This window comes from Anabrus simplex, chromosome 1 (assembly GCF_040414725.1).
Source record: "Anabrus simplex isolate iqAnaSimp1 chromosome 1, ASM4041472v1, whole genome shotgun sequence".
Taxonomy (NCBI): domain Eukaryota; kingdom Metazoa; phylum Arthropoda; class Insecta; order Orthoptera; family Tettigoniidae; genus Anabrus; species Anabrus simplex.
The window spans coordinates 566949251-566971161 of record NC_090265.1 but is presented as its reverse complement, the minus strand read 5'-3'; the positions used below and the strand labels follow the sequence as shown (position 1 = coordinate 566971161).

At 37.0% G+C, this 21911-nt stretch overlaps 1 protein-coding gene across 2 annotated transcripts in view; it reads right to left on the bottom strand.

Moving 5' to 3' along the window:
- LOC136857150 (rhotekin) overlaps positions 1-21911 on the bottom strand; it is a 471474-nt gene that overhangs the window by 16580 nt on the left and 432983 nt on the right. For both annotated transcript variants that reach the window (XM_067135570.2, XM_067135568.2), the window contains exons 3-7: positions 18349-18564; positions 16774-16953; positions 15309-15403; positions 10502-10743; positions 327-484 (exon numbers count right to left, since the gene is read on the bottom strand). In XM_067135570.2, coding sequence (XP_066991671.1) covers positions 327-484; positions 10502-10743; positions 15309-15403; positions 16774-16953; positions 18349-18564 — 891 coding nt within the window. The remainder of the gene's footprint in view (positions 1-326; positions 485-10501; positions 10744-15308; positions 15404-16773; positions 16954-18348; positions 18565-21911) is intronic.

The following is a 21911-nucleotide window of genomic DNA, read 5'->3' as shown; positions in this document are numbered from 1 at the left end:
AATCGAACCCGGGACCCCTGTGGCCAAAGGCCAGCACGCTAACCATTTAGCCATGGAGCCGGACTTCCTGGTATTAATTTGCTAACAAACGTTTTCATTCTTGCTGAGGAAAGGAAATCTCAGAAAATTATATATGAAGCAGTAACAGAAACATAAGGACCTAATATGAGCTCCTTTCCTTTTTAACTAATGAAAAATTCTTCTCTTTAGTCACTGGGCTGATAAAGAAATAAACAACCTCATTTCAAAATGAAGGTAATCAACCTTCCTTATGCATAGTTATCGGGAGCTGCAAGTTCTGGTAATACAATGTTCGTTTACTGTACCTGAGATGATCTTTACAATGCTGAACAAGGTAACGGATCCATTTTTGTTGTTCTTCAGTTGATTTTGTTCGAATAACTGTGAGGTCTTCCTTGCCTTCACACAAGTTGGATATTGTAATTTCCTTTGAACCTGTTTTACTGGGTTGAACTAAGGAGTCCTGAAAAGAAGAAATATAATTGATTATGAATATAATAAGTGCAGTAGTGATTCATGGTAAGTTTTGGAGTACCGTCAAACGGGGCGATTTCGGACACAGAGGTGGTTTCGGACAGTATGGTAGATTTGCCGTATTTTGTCGCATAGCAACGAGCAGCCGGTGCTTTGCACTTCCGCGCACGTTGTAGTTTAATCTTGAGGTTATGTTTTCCGCATCCTATGCTTTTTATTACGAATCGACATCATACTTTGGAAAATTTCCCGTGTGTACTGGCAATGTTGAAAGTTCATGCATTATCATTAAGTGGATACTTTCGATTGTTGCAGTCGGAAGGAATGCGTTATAACTATGGTTTTTAGTGAGTTCAACTGACTGAAGTGTTCATAAACGATTGCTGTGGAATTTTGGTGTAATTTAGTGAAAAATAGTGTTTTACGCACATTTGACTGAAAATTGAAAGCAGTCCGGGTGATTTCGGACAATGCCTAGAAATTATCAGAGGCAGAAAGAAGCTGCTTTGAGGGGTAATTACGAACCAAAATTATTTAAAAAAGCCGTACGTGATATTTAACGTGGCAAGTTGTCTTATAGGAAAGCATTATTGATTTCTATGGTAGGCCTATGCCTTGGTCCACCCTACAAAATAAAGTGCGGAATGTACATCCTAAAAATGGGAAGACAACCTATGCTAAATGAGGAAGAAGGAAATGCTCATGGAAGCTCGTCACCCTCTGGCCATGCTCCAACCAAATACCCAACACAACCTGCTACTTCCCGCCGCCGTCGCAAATGAAATGTTCTACCTGGGAAGCCGATTTTTGGCCGTGACTTCCGTCGAGATGAAAGCAGTGCAGAAACAATTTATGGCGCTGGCAGGAGAAGTGAAAATGAATGCCATGAAGCACACAATGAATGTAATGACGTTCTGGTGGTGCAAGAAGAGGCTTTCCTTGTTGCAGATTATAAATACAAGTTGAGGAACAAAGAACATACAGGCAGTATTTTGGCCTGGCCTGAAATATTCGTTCAAGGGATGTGGATGTCAAATCTTGCGCCCATATAAAAAGAATAGAAAAGTGTTTGTCTTCCCTAACATCCTTGCTGATGATACAATAGCTTAAAGAACAAATTTCGAAAATACTTCCAGTCCAAGTTGAGAAGAGAGGAATGTTTATTTTCAAAGAAAATGTATTTTAGATTTATAGGCCGTGGCAACTACATGTTCATTGTGTCGATTTTTGCTCTGATATTTGTATCTTTTGTAAGAAAAATTATTAAGATTTCTCAGTAGGATCTCTGTACAGTTTATAACTATTAATATTTCAATTTAGACTGGAAAACTTTTACATTTACCTTGCCAGAAAGAAAGATTGATCAGTAACACATTACATTTATCATTACAATGATTTTAACCAGTTAGTCATATTTTGGACACCCTCTGAACACTTTAAATATCACAAAACTAAAGCAAAAAGAACGAGGAATTGAATAATGGACTATTTATGTCCGAAATCACCTAATACGCCTTGAAACTTCGGACAGTGGTTTAAAATGCATGTGAGTCCGAAATCACCCCGAAGTACGGGGTGAATTTGGACACTACGTTTTGTTTTATCAGGAAAACCTGTGTTGGCGTATATTTTTCATTTGTTGGGTATTGCATTAATTGGATATATTCCCCATTATTAGGATGATAAACAATACAATTTAAGATCCCCTTCGTGAGTTAAGACGAAAGTAACCTCAAAACCGTCCGAAATCACCCCGTTTGATGGTATATCCTGAAAATAAAAATCATCAATTATGAATAAACCAATTGCAAACAATACTCAGAGAAAATTTTGGAGTATATTTTGAAGGAAGGGTATCAAAGAAGGGGGTTTTCAAGGATGGCAACAAAGGTTGTGGATGCTCTATGATGGAACTAAGATGAGTTGACAGGCATTAATATCTGGCTTCTATAATGATTTTAATAACGGGTCAGCATTTCATCAAAGAGAACCAAAAAAATTGCAGGTTAGTCAATTTTCTATAGGGGTAATGTTCCTGCTTTTTATCCGGAGGCCCCGGGTTTGGTTCCCGGCCAGATTAGGGATTTTTATCTGGATTTGAGGGCTGGTTTGAGGTTCACTCAACCTATGTAATTAAAATTGAGGACCTATCTGGCGATGAGGTGTCAGCTCCAGTCTAGAAAACCAAGAATAACAGCCAAGACCACACGACACCTCATAATCTACAGGCCTTAGGGCTGAGCGGTGGTTGCATGGTAGGCTATAGGCCTTCGAGGCTGTTGCGCCATGGGGTTTGGTTTTGTTTAGTCAATTTTCACCAGCCACTAAAAAATTAAGAAAGTGAAACTGTTTACGATCTTCATTTTATTGTTGGCATCCTTTATAATGCTTTAAATTGAATGCTGTGATTTGTCACTTCTAATTAATATGCAGGAAATCTGCATCCCTCATATATAATTGCAAAATTCCAGTCAGAGATTAGCCAGGTTAATGGAACAATTTTTCTCTTCTGAGAAGTAGTGAAAAGATTACTACTCTGGTTGCTCATTTACAGCATAACTTCAATTAATTAAATCATGAGTTGAAAACAATAAATTGTAATCAGTTGCCCGACTTGCTACTTTGGACATGTTCTGTCATTGCTTCCCAATGAATGTTTCAGTTTAAAAGTGTTCGAGAAGGTGTTCCTACAGGAGGAAAGACTTGAATAACCTGATTGACAGATAGAAATGCTTCTTCCACAAAACTGTGGTGCTACTAGTGTAGCATTGTTTGCTTCTAAGGTACATGAGAAGAAGTCTATGAGTTAATACCAATAACAATACAGTAAACAAAGGTCCTAAATGTTGTAAATGTTTCAAATTCAGACATGTAGCTAAATACTGTAATGTTAAGAAGAAAGGTGCTGATCGTTAACCCAAACATAAACCTAATAGTACCATAGGTAATGCTTTTGTTATAGGTGAGCAGTCTATTGATCCTTTCAGTGAGTGGATCACTGATAGTAGGACATCTCCACATGACAAGCAACAGCCACTGTTTATGTCATACAAAAGCTTTTCGATGCCGATAGTTCTTTGAGTTGGTAATGAGTCGATCAATTTTATGGTTACGGTACTATTGTAGTTAAGATGTTTTCAGAGGAACTTGGGTAATAAATCATCTAAAGGATGTTTGGAATATCCTGGATGTATGCAGAAATTTATTTTCTGTAGCTCAGACCATATCTAAAGGCTCTGAATTTAAAGTTAAACACAACCAGTGTTTATTTATTGAAGATGGCCATGTAAAAAGTACACACTTAATATTTGGGTGGTGCTTCCAGATAAACCACCTGAAGTTAATGTCACTGAAAGCAGTGATACTTTGCAGTTATGGCATGATCGATTATTGTGAATACAATTCTTTAGCAGAATAAGAGATTCATCACTTGTAACAATGAACGATTATGTCATCAAAGTAAATGAGATATGAAGACTGTACTTCAAAAGCTTGACAATAAAGTAGATGTTTAAGATGAATTCTGCGATGGTTGCATTTATGGAAAGCAGCACAGAAAACCGCACACTGCCTGCTGTGTGATATTGTGGTGTTCCTTAAAATGCTGAATACAAAAGAATTACGATTCCACTCAAACTTACCAAATATGAAACACACTGTAGACGCATCGAAGTGAGTGAAAGTGCAGAAAGCTACCCCTGCACATTCTGGAAGATGCATTCTATCATGAGGTGGATAAATTTTGAATTTAAATTACTCTGCAAACTACTATGTATTTTAATGAAAAGTCTGAATTTTGATAATGGGACCAACATTGTTCTTCAAATTACAAACTATCCATACTTTGAATTAAGCAATTTAAATAACATGCAAAATCTTACCTCATGTTTCCGGGAACAAGGGCTTCTTCGAATTAGGGGGGATTTTGAACTAACCGATTTTGAATTATCAAGATTCTACTGTATTGTATTTGTTTCAAGGATGACTTCTCAAAATATACGCAAGTATTCTTTCTGAAGAATAAATATGACACTGCTGAAGCTTTGGAAACGTTCATTAATGAAGTTAAGGCTACAGGTCATACTACCGGTATTCGTCGGCTATTTTACAATGGAGGAGGTGAGTTTAACAATCAAAAGTTTAACTTGATTCTCAGGAAGAGTGGCATTGTTTATCATATGCCAGCGCCTTACAAACCTGAGCAGGATGGTGCTGAGGAGTGAGAAAATCTAATTTTAATTGAAGCAGCTCGTTCAATGATACATTCCAAGTATTTGCCTATAAAATTATGGGGCCGAAGCTGTGAATACGGCTGCCTTTGTTCTAAACCAAACGGAAAGTCTCTGATTGACTTGTGGTCAAACTGCCCTCCACTTAAAATTAACTATTTTAGGGTATCTGGAAGTGAATGTTCTGTGCATATACCAAAGGTATCAAGAAGAAAATTTTATAAGTAAAATTTTGTTGGTGATCATACTGGGACACCAAAACGAATAAAATAATGATTTCAAGAGATGTAATTTTCAAAGATGAGAAACTTAAACGAAAACTTGAAGTATGGTTTAGTTGAACAAGAGAAAGTACTAAATTACGAGTGGAGGGCAAAGCATCGTCTTCAGCGAATCTTACTCAGGAAAAGAAAACCCAGACAAAATTTAAACTGAAGAAGTGAAACGAAGTTCCAGACCTAAGACGAGTCCTCCATATATGCAGGACAATATTTTAGTTCTAGAAAGTGATGTTTGTTTCAAAAAAAGACAAAATCAAAACAGAAAGATGGAATGGGGTTCCCAGCCAGAAAGTCAAACTAATTTCCTTGACATTTCCCTGACTTTCCCTGACCAAAATACTGTATTTCCCTGACAAAAATTTTGGCATTTGTGCAACTTTTTAAGCCTTCTCCACCCCCATTAGCCATCCAACACACACCTGTACACAATATTTATTACTCAAATAGGAAATACAACCTTTTGAACAGTAAAGTACATAAAATTTAATGATGATCAGCCAGATAATAATAAATGTTAATACATTTTATTTATACATGAATAATGAAAGTATTACTACTGATATTAAAATTACTAATGAACACACAATGTTGGTAAGAATGTAAAAAAAAATGCAGCACAACATTACACACAACTTTTTCTGGTTTCAAGTAGGCAATTTTATCTTCAATTCTGTCTTCACATTATTATGACTGCATTCTTTTAACTTTTTTTTAATCATATATTCTTTGTTTCACAGTTATTTTCTGTCCTCTTCTGTGACGTTCAGGCGTGACTTCTCCAAGTATTCCTGGTATTTCTTATGAGTACATCTCACCAATATCACCATTCTATGATTAATTGGTACCCATCTGACACCTCCATAGTACAAAATGGAATCATACACTTGTCTTTGTGCAATAATTGACTCCTCATTCACGTTTTCTTCCAACATTGATTTATTTATAGAAAATCCACTCTCCAATGTAGCATTTTCATGAGACAGTATAAGACATAGCTTATTACTTGATAAAGCTCATTATACTGTTTGTGTTCTGGTAAAATGTAAGCAAAGAAAATGTATAAATCCACACTATCATCAGATATTGAGATATATTCTTTAAATTTAGTTTCCAAAGCTTCCTTTGATTCACAACACAGAGAAGTGTATTGTGCTTTAGCTCTATCGGCCACATTTTCAGTTATTCTGTTAGCTTCATGCAAAACTTCCAAGACATATTCCATTCGGGTCCGACCAAGACTTGGTTGCTGGTATATTATATGTTGGTTCAAACTCATAAGACCTTTCACTAATGTATACTTTGAAGGACTCTTATCAAAACGTTTTGTCACAACTGCCACTAATATTTTATGACATTCATGTTTAAAACCAAGAATTTCTTTCTCTGACAATTTTAGTTCTTTAAGTATGTTTTTTGTACTAAATCCAACATCAACTTTACCTACCTCAATTAAGTTTGTTGGGTCCTGTAGTTCAAGCAAAATCACACTCCTAATATCAATGGCATTTGCCATTTTACTATGCTTGACAAAGAGATTCATCAACTTAATAGTTCATTCAGATGGGAGTATAAAAATGGAGCAAGCAGTTTGTTACTTTAAAATCGCCTGAGAAAAAAGCTCACATTCCAAAGAAATGGGTTTGAAAAATGCTAATTTGCATTTTATTAAAGGGTCTTGGATTTGTTCTTTAATATTTTTACAGGACTTACTTTCTGACAACTTAGCATTTGCAACATATGCCTTGATATGGTGAAATACTTCTAGGGCTCGTTCCAGACAAAGAACATTTTCAAGCCATTGTACTGTACAATACTTCAGTGGGAACACTGTACTACCAGTCAATGCAGTGAACTGGGCCCGGTAAGCTGGTGGTCTTTGAATAAATAATACATGTTCTGAGGAATGAGTTAAGCTCCCAATTTACAGTATGAATTAGAGACACACAACAAATTTGAGTCAACTTCCCTGACTTTCCCTGACACATGGCAATTTTTAAAAGATTTCCCTGACTTTCCCTGACAATTTTGTAATTCCCTGAAAATCCCTGACTTCACCTGACTTTTTAGGTCGCTGGGAACCCTGTGGAAGCTATCCAAAATGAGCGATGTGATGATGATGATGATGATGATGATGATGATGATGATGATGATGATGACGATGATGATGATGATGATGGTTGTTGTTTAAAGGGGCCCAACATCTAAGGTGATCGGCCCCTTCCAAAGTGAGATTGAATCTCTTAAGGAGAATAACACATGGACCCTGGTAGACCCTCCACCTGATAGGGAGGTTATTACCAATAACTCTGATGCCTTTGTGAACTGTTACAAGGCACAGTTAGTGGCCAAAGGTTTTTAACCAAGAAGCAGGTATTGATTTTAATGAGCTTTTAGCCTGGTGGCTCATTTTGACATGATCGGAGCTCTTATCAATGCTGTTGTTCAGGAATCTCTTTACATAAAGCAATTTGACATCAACACAGCCTTTTTATAAGGTGAGTTGCAAGAAGAGGTGTATATTGTACAATGTATATTGTACAGGCCAGGTTTGCCAGCTGAATGCCAGTTTATATGGACTGAAGCAGGCATCCAGAAGATGGAACAAGAAACTTGTGAATTTCATAAAGAAAAATAATCTCTAGCCTAGTGACACTGATCTGTGCTTATTTTTTAGCACAGACCCTAATGTAAAATTGATGTTCAAAATGTACATTGACGATGGCTTAGCAGCGGGTGACAAATAAGCAGTTAATTTGTAATCTAAAGGAGGAATTTAAAATTACTGTTGGTAGTTTGGACGTCTTATTGGGAATGCAAATAGAGAAGTGTTCTGATCGTTTTAATTTCTTTTGTTGCATCAAGAGGCCTACACTAACAAAATCTTAAAGCGAATTAATATGGATTTAAGTACGGCTGTTGCAACTCCTTAGGAGAAGACAAAGATTAAAGAAGAAAAAAGAGGAATCTTTAGGTAAAAGTGTACCCTATAGAGTGGCTGTTGGATGTCTTATAACACTATCCATGTCATCACATCCAGACATAGTTCACTCAGTGAGCATAGCCTCCGAATTTGTAGATCCACCTAATTTGTCTGACTGGAAAGGTGTGAAGAGGATAAGGAAATATCTGAAAGGTACATCAAATTATGGAAGAAGAATCAGAGTCTGGATATCAAATGTTTCTGTGATGCTGATTTTGCAGCGAGATACTACCAGCGGCTGTTTGCGCACCAGTGTTGGCACACAGTTCGCTGGAGGAACATTGTTGTGGATTAGTAGGAAGCAGAACAATGTGGTATTGTCGACAACTGAAGCTGAATATGTGGCAGCTTCTGATGTCTCTAAGGTGCTTATTTGGATTGAGGGTCTTCTGGGGGAGAAGATATCAATAAAGGGACTTCCGACTTTGCATGTAGACAACACACGCACCATTAAACTTATCAAGAACCCACAGTTTCACAGAAGAACAAAGCACATTCGGGTAGGATCCCATTTCATCCGTGAGAAGTCCATTTCATCCGTGAGAAGTATGAAGAAGGATGTTTCATATCAAGTGTGTTATCACTTTATCTCAGCTGACATCCTAACGAAGGCTTTGAATGCGAAGTCTTTCGTCCACATCATACGTCTGTTGTGTTTATGTGGTCTAGTGAGGAAATTTAGTTTGGGGGAGAGTATAACTAGAAACAAGGGGGCTTTATTTCTTCAGGTTAGGCTAAAGCAGCGGTTCTCAATCTTCGAGAGACTGAAGTCCAGTAAACTGTTTGTCTACGAGACGAGGGCCCAGTCCCCAGAAATAAACTTGTAAATAAGTTTCGGACACAGATATCCTTTTCTTTTCCAGTTTCAAGAACACAGCATTTGCCGCTCCTTCTTATAATCGGCTTCCGGACAATTTTTATGACAAGTCAAGAAAATTCCCAGTGATTTGTTCAGAAAGGATTTTAGAATTTAGAGTTTAGACACGACCCAGATCTTCACTTTCCCACACAATCACGAAAATTATTCTCCTTGGAATATTTCCATATTTGTAGAAAATTCTAAAAATGGGGTAATTATTAAGAACTTCAGACATGCTGATGATACAGTCCTACTTGTTGATAGTGCACAAGGACTGCAAAGAATAGCTGATCAAGTAGTAAGTGTCATAGAAAGATATGAACTGCATCTTAACAAAATGAAAACCAAAATGATGGTCATAAGTAAAAGTTGTGACAAATATAATCTGATCTAGTCAGTGGGAAACAACTAAAAGGAGTACAGAGTAAAGATTATTTAGGCTGTTCACTAAATGATTGATGAGACCATTATCAAGAAATAAAAATCCGAATTCAGAAAGCATGGGTGGTATTCTATCGGATAAAGGAAGTATTATATTATATGAACTTAAACATTCATCTTAGAACCCAAATCCTTAAATGTTACGTCTTCTCCACTTTGTATTACGGTGCGGAAGCTTGGACACTCATGGCCGCAATAATTAAATGGTTAAAATGTCTCTGAGCTCTGGTGTTATCATTGTATGCTCAGAATATCTTGTTTGCATCCTGTAACGAACAATTTGGTTATGCAATGCATGAGAAAACAGCTAGAAATAACAAAGACCATGAAAGAAAGGAAGACAGCATACCTTGACCACATTATGCGTAATGAGTAATACCACCTCCAACAACTTCAAGGAAAAGAAAAAGAAAGAAGAGGCCCTGGGTGACGGCACATTTCCTGGTTGGGAATCCTACGCCAGTGGTCCAATTCATCATCAGCTGGCTTATTTAGAGCAGCTGTTAGTAGGGAGGCCTGGACCAGATTGACCATCAATGTCCATTGAAGATATTGAACTTCCAGAAGAAGAAGAAGAAGAAGAAGAAGAAGAAGAAGAAGAAGAAGAAGAAGAAGAAGAAGAAGAAGAAGAAGAAGAAGAAGATACCAAAATGGCAAATTCCAGAAAAAGATCTTGAGGTCCAGTAAAATTGATGCCAGGAACCATCAGTTGATAAACATTGTACTAAAGATCGTGTTCCTTGTTCTGGTGAGTATTAAAATTCATCCTTGATTCTTTCATACAAATGACCACTAAAATTAAAATTTTCTTCTGTGTTTGTTTCACAGCAACTATGAAGTTCATATAGTTAGTTTATAGTACATATAAAGATGTGCACATATGATTTTAAAAAAGTATATGATATAAACACAATGAATAACTTAAAATAATTTTTAAATGAAATCATTTTTGCATCAAAGAAACTGTTGAACTAACAGGCTTTGGAAGTTTGTAATACATGTTGCAATGTACCACTTCTAGAGTTAAGTATTTTTTTTTATTCAACATACAAGTAACATTGAACACTGAGCATGCATATTAGCATGATTCAAGTAACAATTTCTATAATACTAGAGACATTCAAAAGAAGCTTTACAGTTCCAAACTCCTGCTACAAAAGAGCATAATGAAGATAAAAATACGTATCAATACTACAGGAATCATGACTTATCATACCCTGTCTACGATAATGGATCGCACAGGATCCTGTCCTTGTTCCCAATGGTCACGCTTGTTCCAGAGGTCAAGGCGGAATGCTTGAAGTTGTCCCCACATACTGGTCCAGCTTCTCTCCTTGCCTGGCTCATTCTCTAGAAGATTTAAATCTCCCGAACAACTCTCCTGTGAGACACAGTCTGGCTGGGCAGCTAACCGGCAGCAGAAGTGACCAAACAGAGGAAGCTGATGATTTCGATTCTCTGGAATATTAAAACAGCAAAGTTAATATCCACATACAAAAGTTGACACAACTCAAGATACACAAGGATCACTCAAGATGTACACTGCTAATACATGTTATTCAGACCTGATAAACATTAAATTTAGACAAATGAACATAAAACTCTGTTAGTACTTAGCAACTCTAAATGCAGTATGGTATCACATCCTTTTGCACATTTGAGAGATGTTAATGATATTTCTGAGTGTTTAACCACAACCTTCAATAAAACTCTCAAGTAAGGAATAGTGTTGCCATCTACTTGATTTTCTTATGCATTCCAATATTGCCTGTAGTTTGTGTAAAATGTTACATTCCATAATGTCCTCTCACACTTACTAAATATGTTGCACTATATATGTGACCCATTGTACAGAAAGGGACCTGAAGTTGGCAATGGAAATTTTACAGCATTTCTATATTTTGACTTCTTGTGCTTCCTAAGGGTCTTCTTATGAAGCAGTTTGAGTCTTTGCCACTCAGTGTCATGAAAACTTTGTTCAATAGGTAAGAAAATTAGTGAAAACTGTAAATGTGTTTTTCTCAAAATACAGTTTTCTTAACAGGAACAGTTAATAATTAATATCTTCTGAAGTATTGCACCAAGAAGCATGAACTCTTTTTTAAAATGTTCATTATCTTACGCCAATTTTAGAACCATAAAAGGCTCAAAAATAAAAATTACAACTTTAAGTCCCTTTCCGCACAATGGGTCACATATGGTGATTAAAAGGTACTTAGTAGTAGTAGTAGTAGTAGTAGTAGTAGTAGTAATAATAATAATAATAATGATAAAATAATAATAATAATACTTTTTTTTTTTGCTACTTGTTTAATGTTGTTGAAGGTTTTCAGCAATGGGAGGATGGGAAAGGGCTAGGACTGAGAGGGTAGCAGCTGTGGCCTTAATTAATGTACAGTCCCAGCATTTACCTGGTGTGAAAATAAAATGAAATTAAATGGCGTATGGCTTTTAGTGCCGGGAGTGTCCGAGGACATGTTCGGCTCGCCAGATGCAGGTCTTTTGATTTGACTCCCGTAGGCGACCTGCACGCCGTGATGAGGATGAAATGATGATGAATACAGCAGATACACCTAGCCCCTATGCCAGACAAATGAGCCAATGATGGTTAAAATTCCCGATCCTGCTGGGAATCGAACGTGGGACCCTCGGAACCGAAGGCCAATTCAGCCAACAAGTCACAGACACCTGGTGTGAAAATGGCAAACTATGGAAAACCATCTTCAGGGGTGCTGAAGGTGGGATTCAAACCCGCTTTCTACCACATCCAAGTTCACAACTGCACAACCCTAACCGCACAGCCAACTTGCTTGTTATAATAATAATAATAATAATTGTATGGCCTCAGTTACCGTGTGCAGACATTTTAATCTGATGACACCTGGCTATCAGCTTGTCAATTTCAAGATCGTTTACATGCTGGAATCGTATCACATGGGCTTTCTTCTGCCCTTCAAAAATCTGACTATTTCTGCCAGGTTTGGACCCGCTATTTGGGATTCGGAGGCCAACACTCTACCACTGATCCACAGAGGCTGCTAACAGCTATTTAGATGGTGTAAATCAAAGATTCCTATGATTATATGTACTGCTATATTCACTTTTCTACAGAATGCATACATAAAAGACAATACTACACTCAGGGACACCAAGGGCTTCCTAGAAGTTGAATTTGGCAAGAGAAAGAGTGATACTGGATGTTATGGCTAATGTACCAGTAAATGAAAATATCTGATTGTAATTTTACCCCTTTTGCACTGCAACAAACCTCAACCGTTTCCAGCCGAGCTAAACAAAGCATTCAAAATTTGAATTAAGAAAAAAGGTCCAATAAATAGCTGATTAGCTGTTGTACCCATCTTTGACAGGAGAATCATTTGGCACGTGGATGATCCCATTTTTGTTGACCCCTCGAGTTGCTCCTGAGATTCTAAGGCAAGTACTGTATGTGGTCATATGGCTGTCAGCAGCATGTCATGATGCAGACTATTCACTTCCTGGCTCTCTGTGGCCCTACACAGTTTCATCCTTTTTTGCATTATTGCTATGTTTCATTTGATTCCTTCCTACTGATACAAAAATCAAGATGTATCAGACTAATCTCCAAAATGTGGACTACAGACAGACAAAGCCTCTAAACATTACCAGCATTTCCACAGGAACTCCCCACAGTGTTAGTTATCAGCTCTTGGACTTAAAACTTTCACATGACTGGCACTGATATTTTCCTTCTTTTCCGCTCTATGGGTAAAACATAGAAAAAATAATAAAAATAATAAAAATAATATTCTAAATATATTTTGACATGAGGAAGTGAGAAACATAAATGCATTGTACAATAATGCTTGCAGTAACAGCTGAAGGCAGAAAACTTCCACCATATGTGGTTCTAAAATGAAAAACCATGCCAAAAGTTACATTTTCACGAGGACCCCACATTTGTCAACAAAAGAAGAGGTGGATGGACACGTCGATCATACACAATTGGATATAAATGGTGTGAGGAAACTGACCTGGATCTCTCCTTCGATGTCCAACTCTTGTCTTATTGGACAGCCTTTTGTGGCCACTTGATGGACAATACCAAGACGTTACCGGAAATGATTTGGCAGTGACTGCTGGTGGACTGACCTTCATACTTTAACGCTAGGTCGTTTTAGTAAATAAGCCTTTCAAGGATCACATACAAAAGTTCTATCAGGGCTCAATGGTGCATGAACTTACTCTAGAAGGCCAGAAATGGAAACCATCTGTAGGACTTCTTTTCCAGTGGCTATGAGTGCTTGGGATATGATTTTCTTCAGAGATAATTGGAAACAGTCTCAAGGAAACGAGAATTTCTAACATGTTAGAAGAGAGTGAAGATGATTTGATCTGGAAAGATGCAAGTAGTGATGGCAGCAGATCTACCTGCAATAGCATCGGTGAACACCATATAAAGGTAAGGATTTTCTTCCTTTTACCACTATGCCATTATATGCAGATGCGATTGGTAAATTTGCTAATTTGTATTTATTTTGCTTCAGGTGCTATTATCAGCTTGCAATGGGAAGAATATGTTTGCCATACCCATAGTCTACTTCAAACCCATGTGTTTAAATTGCCAGATATAAACTTATGCTCTTAACCATTCAGAAGAAAACTGACATGGTAATTTTATGCCAAATCACAATCAATTATTATTGTTTAATTGTTGCGTACACTCAAGTGCACAAAAATTGGCTGGCAAAGAAACATTTAATTGTATACATTCTCAAAACACGAGGATGTTCATAAACTGTGGATAGCCGGTGGCCAAAGAGATGCTACCTAAAATCCTACCACCTGCATAATATGTTCATCCTATTTCAAACAAGAGGATTTTGAAAGGAATTCATCTTCTGCATCAGCCAATTTTTGTGGGGTTGAGTGCACATGCTTAATGTATCTACCTTTCTATGTAAATGTTTCTTATTTGTATGTCAGAATCATGCAAATAATTTATGAAGCCTGACTTTCTGCCTATATTTTTAGTCAAAAAAGGGTGTTAATTATGCGAGTATTAACAAACACCTTAAACACAATGCCTGAGTTTCACTTGGCTGCAGAGTTAACTCTTATATACAAAACCAGTTCCTCAACAAATAAATATGTAAATGCAAGTAATGTTTCCATTTACCTTCTCAAAAACAAGAATAGTAACAAAAAGATTTCTTTGAATTGCTAAATTTAACTACCATTAACTGGCCATGTAAGAGGGAAGCTCTTTATTTTCAGTTGTATTCATCATGTTTTTGTGTAGGTTTGCTCTATATTTAAAAAAAACCAATGGTGTGGTTCTTCAACTCTTTTGAACAATATTACAATTAAAGTTGGCTTCCCACCCAGAAGGCCAAGGTTTGAATCCCAGTCGATCCTGTGTCGAGATTTTCATCTCTAGAATCACATAGCAGAAGGAAGGGCATCCGGCCTTAAACCCCCGGCCAAAACCAAAATGGGCCTGGGTAGCTCCAGCGACCCCAAAATTAATTGGGATATAATGAAGAAAGTTTTCTTAAAGTTCATGTTTAAAATTTGTTTTAGCATGCAGAGATAAACAATATACTGTATTTACATTCATTTACAATAGTATTTTGTTGTATATTTTACATCTTGTTACTGAATAGAAAAAGGAAATTTGTATGAGCTGTAAAATGTTGTGCTTCCATCTTACAAATTGGGCAAATTTGAAAATGCAGGTTTTTGAACTAGAGATAAATTTCATTTCCAAAAATTAATAATGGCACTCTTCTAGATTCAAAACTATAGATATTTCTAAGGTTTGGAATGTTCCGGTACATAATACCTAGACAGCTATTCAGTTGTAATATATATAACAGTGTTTACTGTGTTATAAGAGACATTTGATGGTTCTGAAAACCAAATGAAAGCTTTTTCTATATTCATTAAATATAAGCTTGTCATTGTTGACTCTTTAAGCATAAGCACTGATGACATTTAAAATAAATTGCATAAAAGCCTTTAGAAAGAATGAATCTCCTTACCCATATTTTCCACTTGTAGATCATGAGTACGGATGCTATCATGCACATCGTCCAACGTCAGTCGAGCTGTAGCCATCAGCTCGAAGTGTGGACCACTGGAAAACATGAAGGATTATTAGTTTTCTTCAAAGAAATTCAGTGCCAGTTAAATGGTACAAATATGAAGTAGTCTCCTATTATATGAAGTACAGGCTAGGACCATTGTGATTAATGTTCCAATGCATGGAAATTTTGTCTCACAATTGCATTCCAATTACTGCCTAGGATTTACATTAACACAACACTTAAGTATATGCAATAAATTTAATTGCTAGGCCTGTATTGGTGGATGTGACGTACTTTTTTTTACAAATTTTAATTTATTCTTCCACCTAATCAATACATAGTTTATATCATCGAATAGAACTAATTTTGACTGTTCAATGCAGCCACTCAACTATTCACCATAAATTCGCCCTTATGGACGGATACGACTTGCTTTTTGAAACATCAGAATGTCCTTCAATAATTATAACTTAAAGAAGATTGAACCTTTTATTTATATAGTAGTCAGCATGTACCTCAACAAAACATATTTTACCTGTATCAATACTGTGATAATTTCATTCTTAAAATGATGCAGTCTTTTTAATATTCATACTTTTATAATGATTATCTAGCAGGAGAATGATATTTTTAGTCAATTTCATTTGATTAAGTGTCAGTTTGAATGCAGCTACACTGAATTATCTTTAAATATCAAGTCACATGAATTCTGTGACCAACTAGTCTCAATATGGAACTTTTTTTTGCTATTTGTTTGGGGGTTCAACACATGATGTGGATCTTTTGCCCCTACTGGCACCATATTGCATGAACCTGTGTGTAACTGGAATGGTGGTAGTGTGGAATGTTGTGTGTGAGGAAAGGAAGATTAAGGACGTCACATACACCCAGTCCCCAGGCGAGGGATATTAATCATTACAATTAAAAACCCCAGACCCGGCCGGGAATCGAACACGGGGCCGCCGGGTGACAGGCGGACGTGTTGCCCCCCACACTGCGGCACAAGACCATTACTCCAAGTGTTAAATGTTTGAAATTTTTAAATGTGTATAGATGTGTATTTTGTTTATATATTTTATAATCTTAACTTAATAGGATTCACCCCATTTGATTTTAATAATACTGTGTCCTTCTAATAATTTGCGGTGAGTAGCTGAGGATGGCTGTATTGAACAGCCGAAACTAGTACTATTCGGTGATATAAACTGTGTACTGATTAGGTGGAAGAATAAATTAAAATTTGTAGACAAGTAAGTACAACACTTAAGTGCAAATATTATTGATAATTTATATAGAAATACTGTAACAATAACTGAAAAATTGATCACAAGATGTATTTCAATAATTATGAGAAGAAGTTCTTCAGCATATTCTCTTGGTACCTAATATTTCTCACTGAATAATGTAGGACTTTACTTACATTTTGCCAGTATTTAACTCATCTCGAAGTGTAGCAGCCAGTTTCTTGCCTACCGTCCGGCTGATGGAACTGTGGATGGTTTTCTTAATCTTACGAGGCGTGCTTGCAATACTGAGGTCATCCTGAAGTATGTGACTGTAAACTTCCAGCTTGAATTCGAAGTCTGCTGGGATTTGGTTACTGAAAAACAAAGCAAAGTATTAAATTGGTTGTACAATTAAAATATATACTAACATTAGAGTATTGTCCGTCCACCATTCAGCAAAACCGAAATATTCCTACTTTGTATTGTAAGAAACATTCAAACTTCACCATCATCCAGTAGTTGGAAAAACTGTTAATGAATAAAGATTAACAAGGAACTTAATATTGCAATAAATTTTCAGTCTAATTTTAACAGGTCACATTATCAGCTTACATTTACTGTGTCACTCTAATGCCAGGTTTACACGGTGCTTCTTTTCTTGCTACTAGAGGCTAGAAGTAGAATGAAATATGCAGCGCTGCAGGCATCAATCTTGTGTGTATGGCTGAACAAAAGTAGTTGTGATAGCTTTGTGAGTGAAGTTAGGTATGAAGTTTGTTTGCAGTTGAAGTACAAACTTGCATTCGACATTTTTACATCTTACTATGGAGTCTGATATTTTAAACATATATAAGAGAATGATAGAAATCTCCGGTGGCTAAAAATCATAAAGTCGCAGTTAAATGTGTGTTTACTGAAAATGTTCCTCATGTTAGTATCGTGTTTCTTTATGTATGGTTCAATCAGTTGTAGCAGTAGCACCAAATCACTTGCTGACAACAGCTATCAGTTCCAACTTCACAAGGATACTCCATTTTTTATTTCCCAGGAAATCTGACATTTACAGTAATTCATTCACACTAATTGCCTGCCGTGAGTGGAACCTCCTTCCCTAAAGTATCAGACAGTTAAGCGATATTCGCACTTTCAAGGAAGCACTTTGGAGACATTTTATGCACCAGTAAGGATCATCTGTAAACTTGATGCTGCTACTCAACCATTCTATTGTTATGGATGCCATGGTAGAAGATGTTTAAAATTCTTAACTGTTTTGTTTTTCAAAAGTTATTAATTTTTATGTACTGGGCCTACCCCTTTTATACATGTAGGATATTAGTTTCAAGAATTTTTCCTTTTATTGTAACTAATTTATTTCACCTTAATTTAATTTCATCACTCATCATTCCTGTATTATTATCAATTTCATTTGTATTTAATCTATTTAGTGTAAAGTAGTACAGTGTAATACTGTATATGTATATTTTAGTGCCTGGTTAGATGGAAGAGAAGGCCTGAAGGCCTTAATCTTGTCATGTAAATTACATTACTAAACTAAACATCCATCTTTTTTTTTTTTTGTTATTTTAATAACCGCCTGGGCGGGCAGCAGTCGTCCACGGACCTTCATATGCTGTATGGGTCGGTCGGTCGGTCGGTCGGTCAGTCAGTCAGTCAGTCAGTCAGTCAGTCAGTCAGTTTCTCTGTTTTAAGGCTCATCCATTCTGCATTGGATGATCACTCTATGAAAACTTTATGAGCTAAACACTTACAAGACGAGGACATCGGGAAAAGTGAGGTCGGTGAGTGCGCGATCAACAGGACACAGTAGCGTAGTGTCGTAGATTTCGGTGCCGATACGGGCCAAACAGAAGACAGCGAAGCGGCGGTAGTCTCCTTTGTTCTTGAAGTGGTCTGTGTCCCGCCACATAAGCGGCATGCGGAGATCCGACAGCGACACACGGGCAGCACATGGTTGAGCGCTGTATCTGTAACAAGAATTTTGTATTATTCTTCAAGCATACAAAAATTACTACAATCCACAGAAATGTATAACAGTTTTCTAGTTCTACCTTGTAGTACGAACAAAAATATGCTCGCGAAGCCATGCTGTTCCCAATAACACGTTGAAAGTGGTCAAATTTGACAGCTATCGGTCCCAAATTACTTTTCGGAAAATGTGTTATCGACACTGAATATAACAATACAAAACAAAAAATCTTCCATTTAAGCCCTAAACGCTAGAATAAATCTCTCACTGCCGGTTATAAGGTACCTAATACGCTAACCAGGAAAATGAAAAGCAATACCTGAGAACTTTCAAAGTGGTTTATTTTGTTACAAACAAATATGCTTATTGTTACAGTTGCACTTGTAATTCATTTCAAAATAATCATGCAGATCGTCCAGACAGATAGGATACCGTATTTCGTAAGTTCCTTTTTCGGAAGAATCTGAACATTACTTAATAAGAACTTGTCTTTCTTTTCCACACAAAGCCGGTGAATTCCTTCAATTTTTCCTACATCCTTACCAAACTTCCAGCCGCTTCCAAATTGATGTTTTAACCTCCATCCCCTGAGACATAGTCCTAATAAACAACGAAACCTCCTTCTAGGAGAATGCCCTTCCACTGTTCCCTCAGGACTTCCTGCATCTCCTGCAGTCTTTGGATATGACGGTCACCTTCCTATTAAAAAGACTCACTGTTATTTGTTTTACGTCGCACCGACACAGACAAATCTTGTGGGATAGTAAATGGCTACGATTTGGAAGGAAGTGACCGTGAGCCTGATTTGCCTGGTGTGGAAATGGCAAACCACGAAAAAAACATCTTCAGGGTTGCCGAGAGTGGGGGTTTGAACCCCTATCTCCCGAATGCAAGCTCACGGTCACGTGACCAAAACCATGTGGCCAACTTGCTCGGTGATATTATAAAGACACCCATGTTTTCAAGTGGGTTGAGATCCAGACGGCGTTCTCGCAATTGCTTCAGTTCTGTCCCATCCTCATTGAGGTCCTAGAAGACATATAGCGCCTCTATGGACAGGAAATCGCAACCAATGAATGGAACAAAAACAACATGCTCTCCAGTGATTTTTTTAAAAGGTCGATGGGTTCTAAAACGACAACGATTCATTCAGCACAAAGATGAGAGCACCCGAAGAGCCCATACAGCCACTAAGGACCAACTAAATTATGCCTCCAAAGAATAGGTGCATGGAGAATAACTTTCTCTACACCCTTCCTCGTACCGTATATCTATAGATTTGAGAGTCTTCGTAGAACAAAACTGTTCGTCATTGTTCCCATCAAACAAATCAACAACACAATATATAGTAATTTGGTTAAAGTCTTGACATAATATATAAATTATAACTTATGAATATAAAATATAAATGTAGATTATTTGATTCCTTGGAGGTTCGTTTCGTATGATATATTTAATCACAAAGGCTCAGGCCTATGTAATTACAACTTTTATTACAAACTATGTGTTTTATTCGCAATTCCAGAAAATTCGTGTTTCTCTCATACAGGAGTTCAGTGAAGGATCTACAGTTATCTAGGTGCAAAATAAAATAAGTGCATACGTGTTGTGAACGAAGATTGGAAACCATAATATGTCGAACCCAGAGGGTAAAGAGATTACTTAATAGCATGCAGGTTAGTGAGGTACTGTAGACACAATTATGGCCATTGATTTTCTAGTTTTTCAAGCATGTCTCTCGGTCGTGACGACTCAATCGCACTTGGACTCTAGGAGTAATTAAACGTAAACAATGAGTTAGTTAACTCGACGAATGCCGTCAAATGAACTGCACAATGTGCAGATTGTTGTAAATAAAACTTTAAATGAAAACGATGGATTATTATTGTGTGTGTACGTTTAAAGAGCATTTTTGTGAATAAAAATTCGGAGTTGTACAGTATGTTAATGAAATATTAATAAAATACGTCAGAAAGATACGTTGGAGTAAATTTAGAAAAATAATTACAAAATAAATTGTCCAAGTAATGCTCAATTGACTTTTATCCTGAACTCATTGGTGGGTTGAGTATTTCATAATGAAACTAAATAATGCATATCCTGAATGTTCCTTAAACACATCATAACAAAAGGGTTCTGAACGAGTCACAATTGCGCAAGATTATGTCAAACATTGCTTTGAAGATAATTTAACATTCGGAAATCGTTAAAACACGGCAATATCTCGTTACCAATTATGAAACCACCGTCCGCCTTCGTAGCGTAACGGTTAGTGTTATTAGCTGCCGTCCTCGAATTTAAGACTGGCAGGAGGGCTGGTATGTGGTCCAAATGATATATGCAGCTCACCTCCAATGGGTGTGTGCCTGAAAAGAGCTGCACTTTTTACTTTATGAAACCACCAATTGAACAATGGGTGCGTAGTGCTGTAATTGATGCAACCGACCATTTCTTTTCAGTATTTATATTGTACACAAGCAGCATTGTATGCCAAAACTCAATACGAACACACAAACTTCTATTCGTCGTGCCCGAGCTTTACTGGGAAACGTACGTGATTTCGAACAGCCTCAATCTAATATCCATTCATTACAAACGCTCAAAACCTTCGGGACAATTCAATATACATGTAGCATATTATCAAATTACATACGATAAATTTATTCAACAGTGTTTGCAAGATTCGTGACTACTGAAGAACGAATTATAAAACGTCTCTAAAAGGAAGTGTCACCGTAGCCCAAAGTACACTCAAGACAGACAGTCTAATACTTTGAGGGATATTTTCTGGAAGTTGGGAATACATTTACCGGTTTTTATTAATGAATATCTGATTTAAAAGAACCATCTGTGAATCACAAAAACTATTTTTTCCTATTTGCTAATTTTTTATACATCGTGCCGACAGAGACATGTCTTACGGGTTAAGACAAGGCTTGGACTGGGAAGGAAGCGATCGTGGCCTGGTATGGAAATTGGAAACTATGGAAAAACTTCTTCAGGGGCTGCCGACAATGGGGTCCGAACCTACTATCTACCCAATGCAAGTTACCAGCTACGTGGTCCAAACCGCGCAGCCACCTCGCTCGGTCAAAGAGGCTATAATGAGCTCTCTCAACTCCATATGACTGAGTTCTTTAATAGCAACTTTCTAAATCAGAAATTAAAAAATATTGGTGTATGCATGGCAATCATGCGTAAATTTAATGCTGTCTAGAATTATTTTTGTTCCATGTGTGGTGTAAATTGGAAATGAGTGGGACAATGTAGGTTGTCGAGTTTAATGTTAGGCCAGTATTGTGAACAGCTCTTCGTCTCGATCGGCTTGAGTTCACTGACGAAATA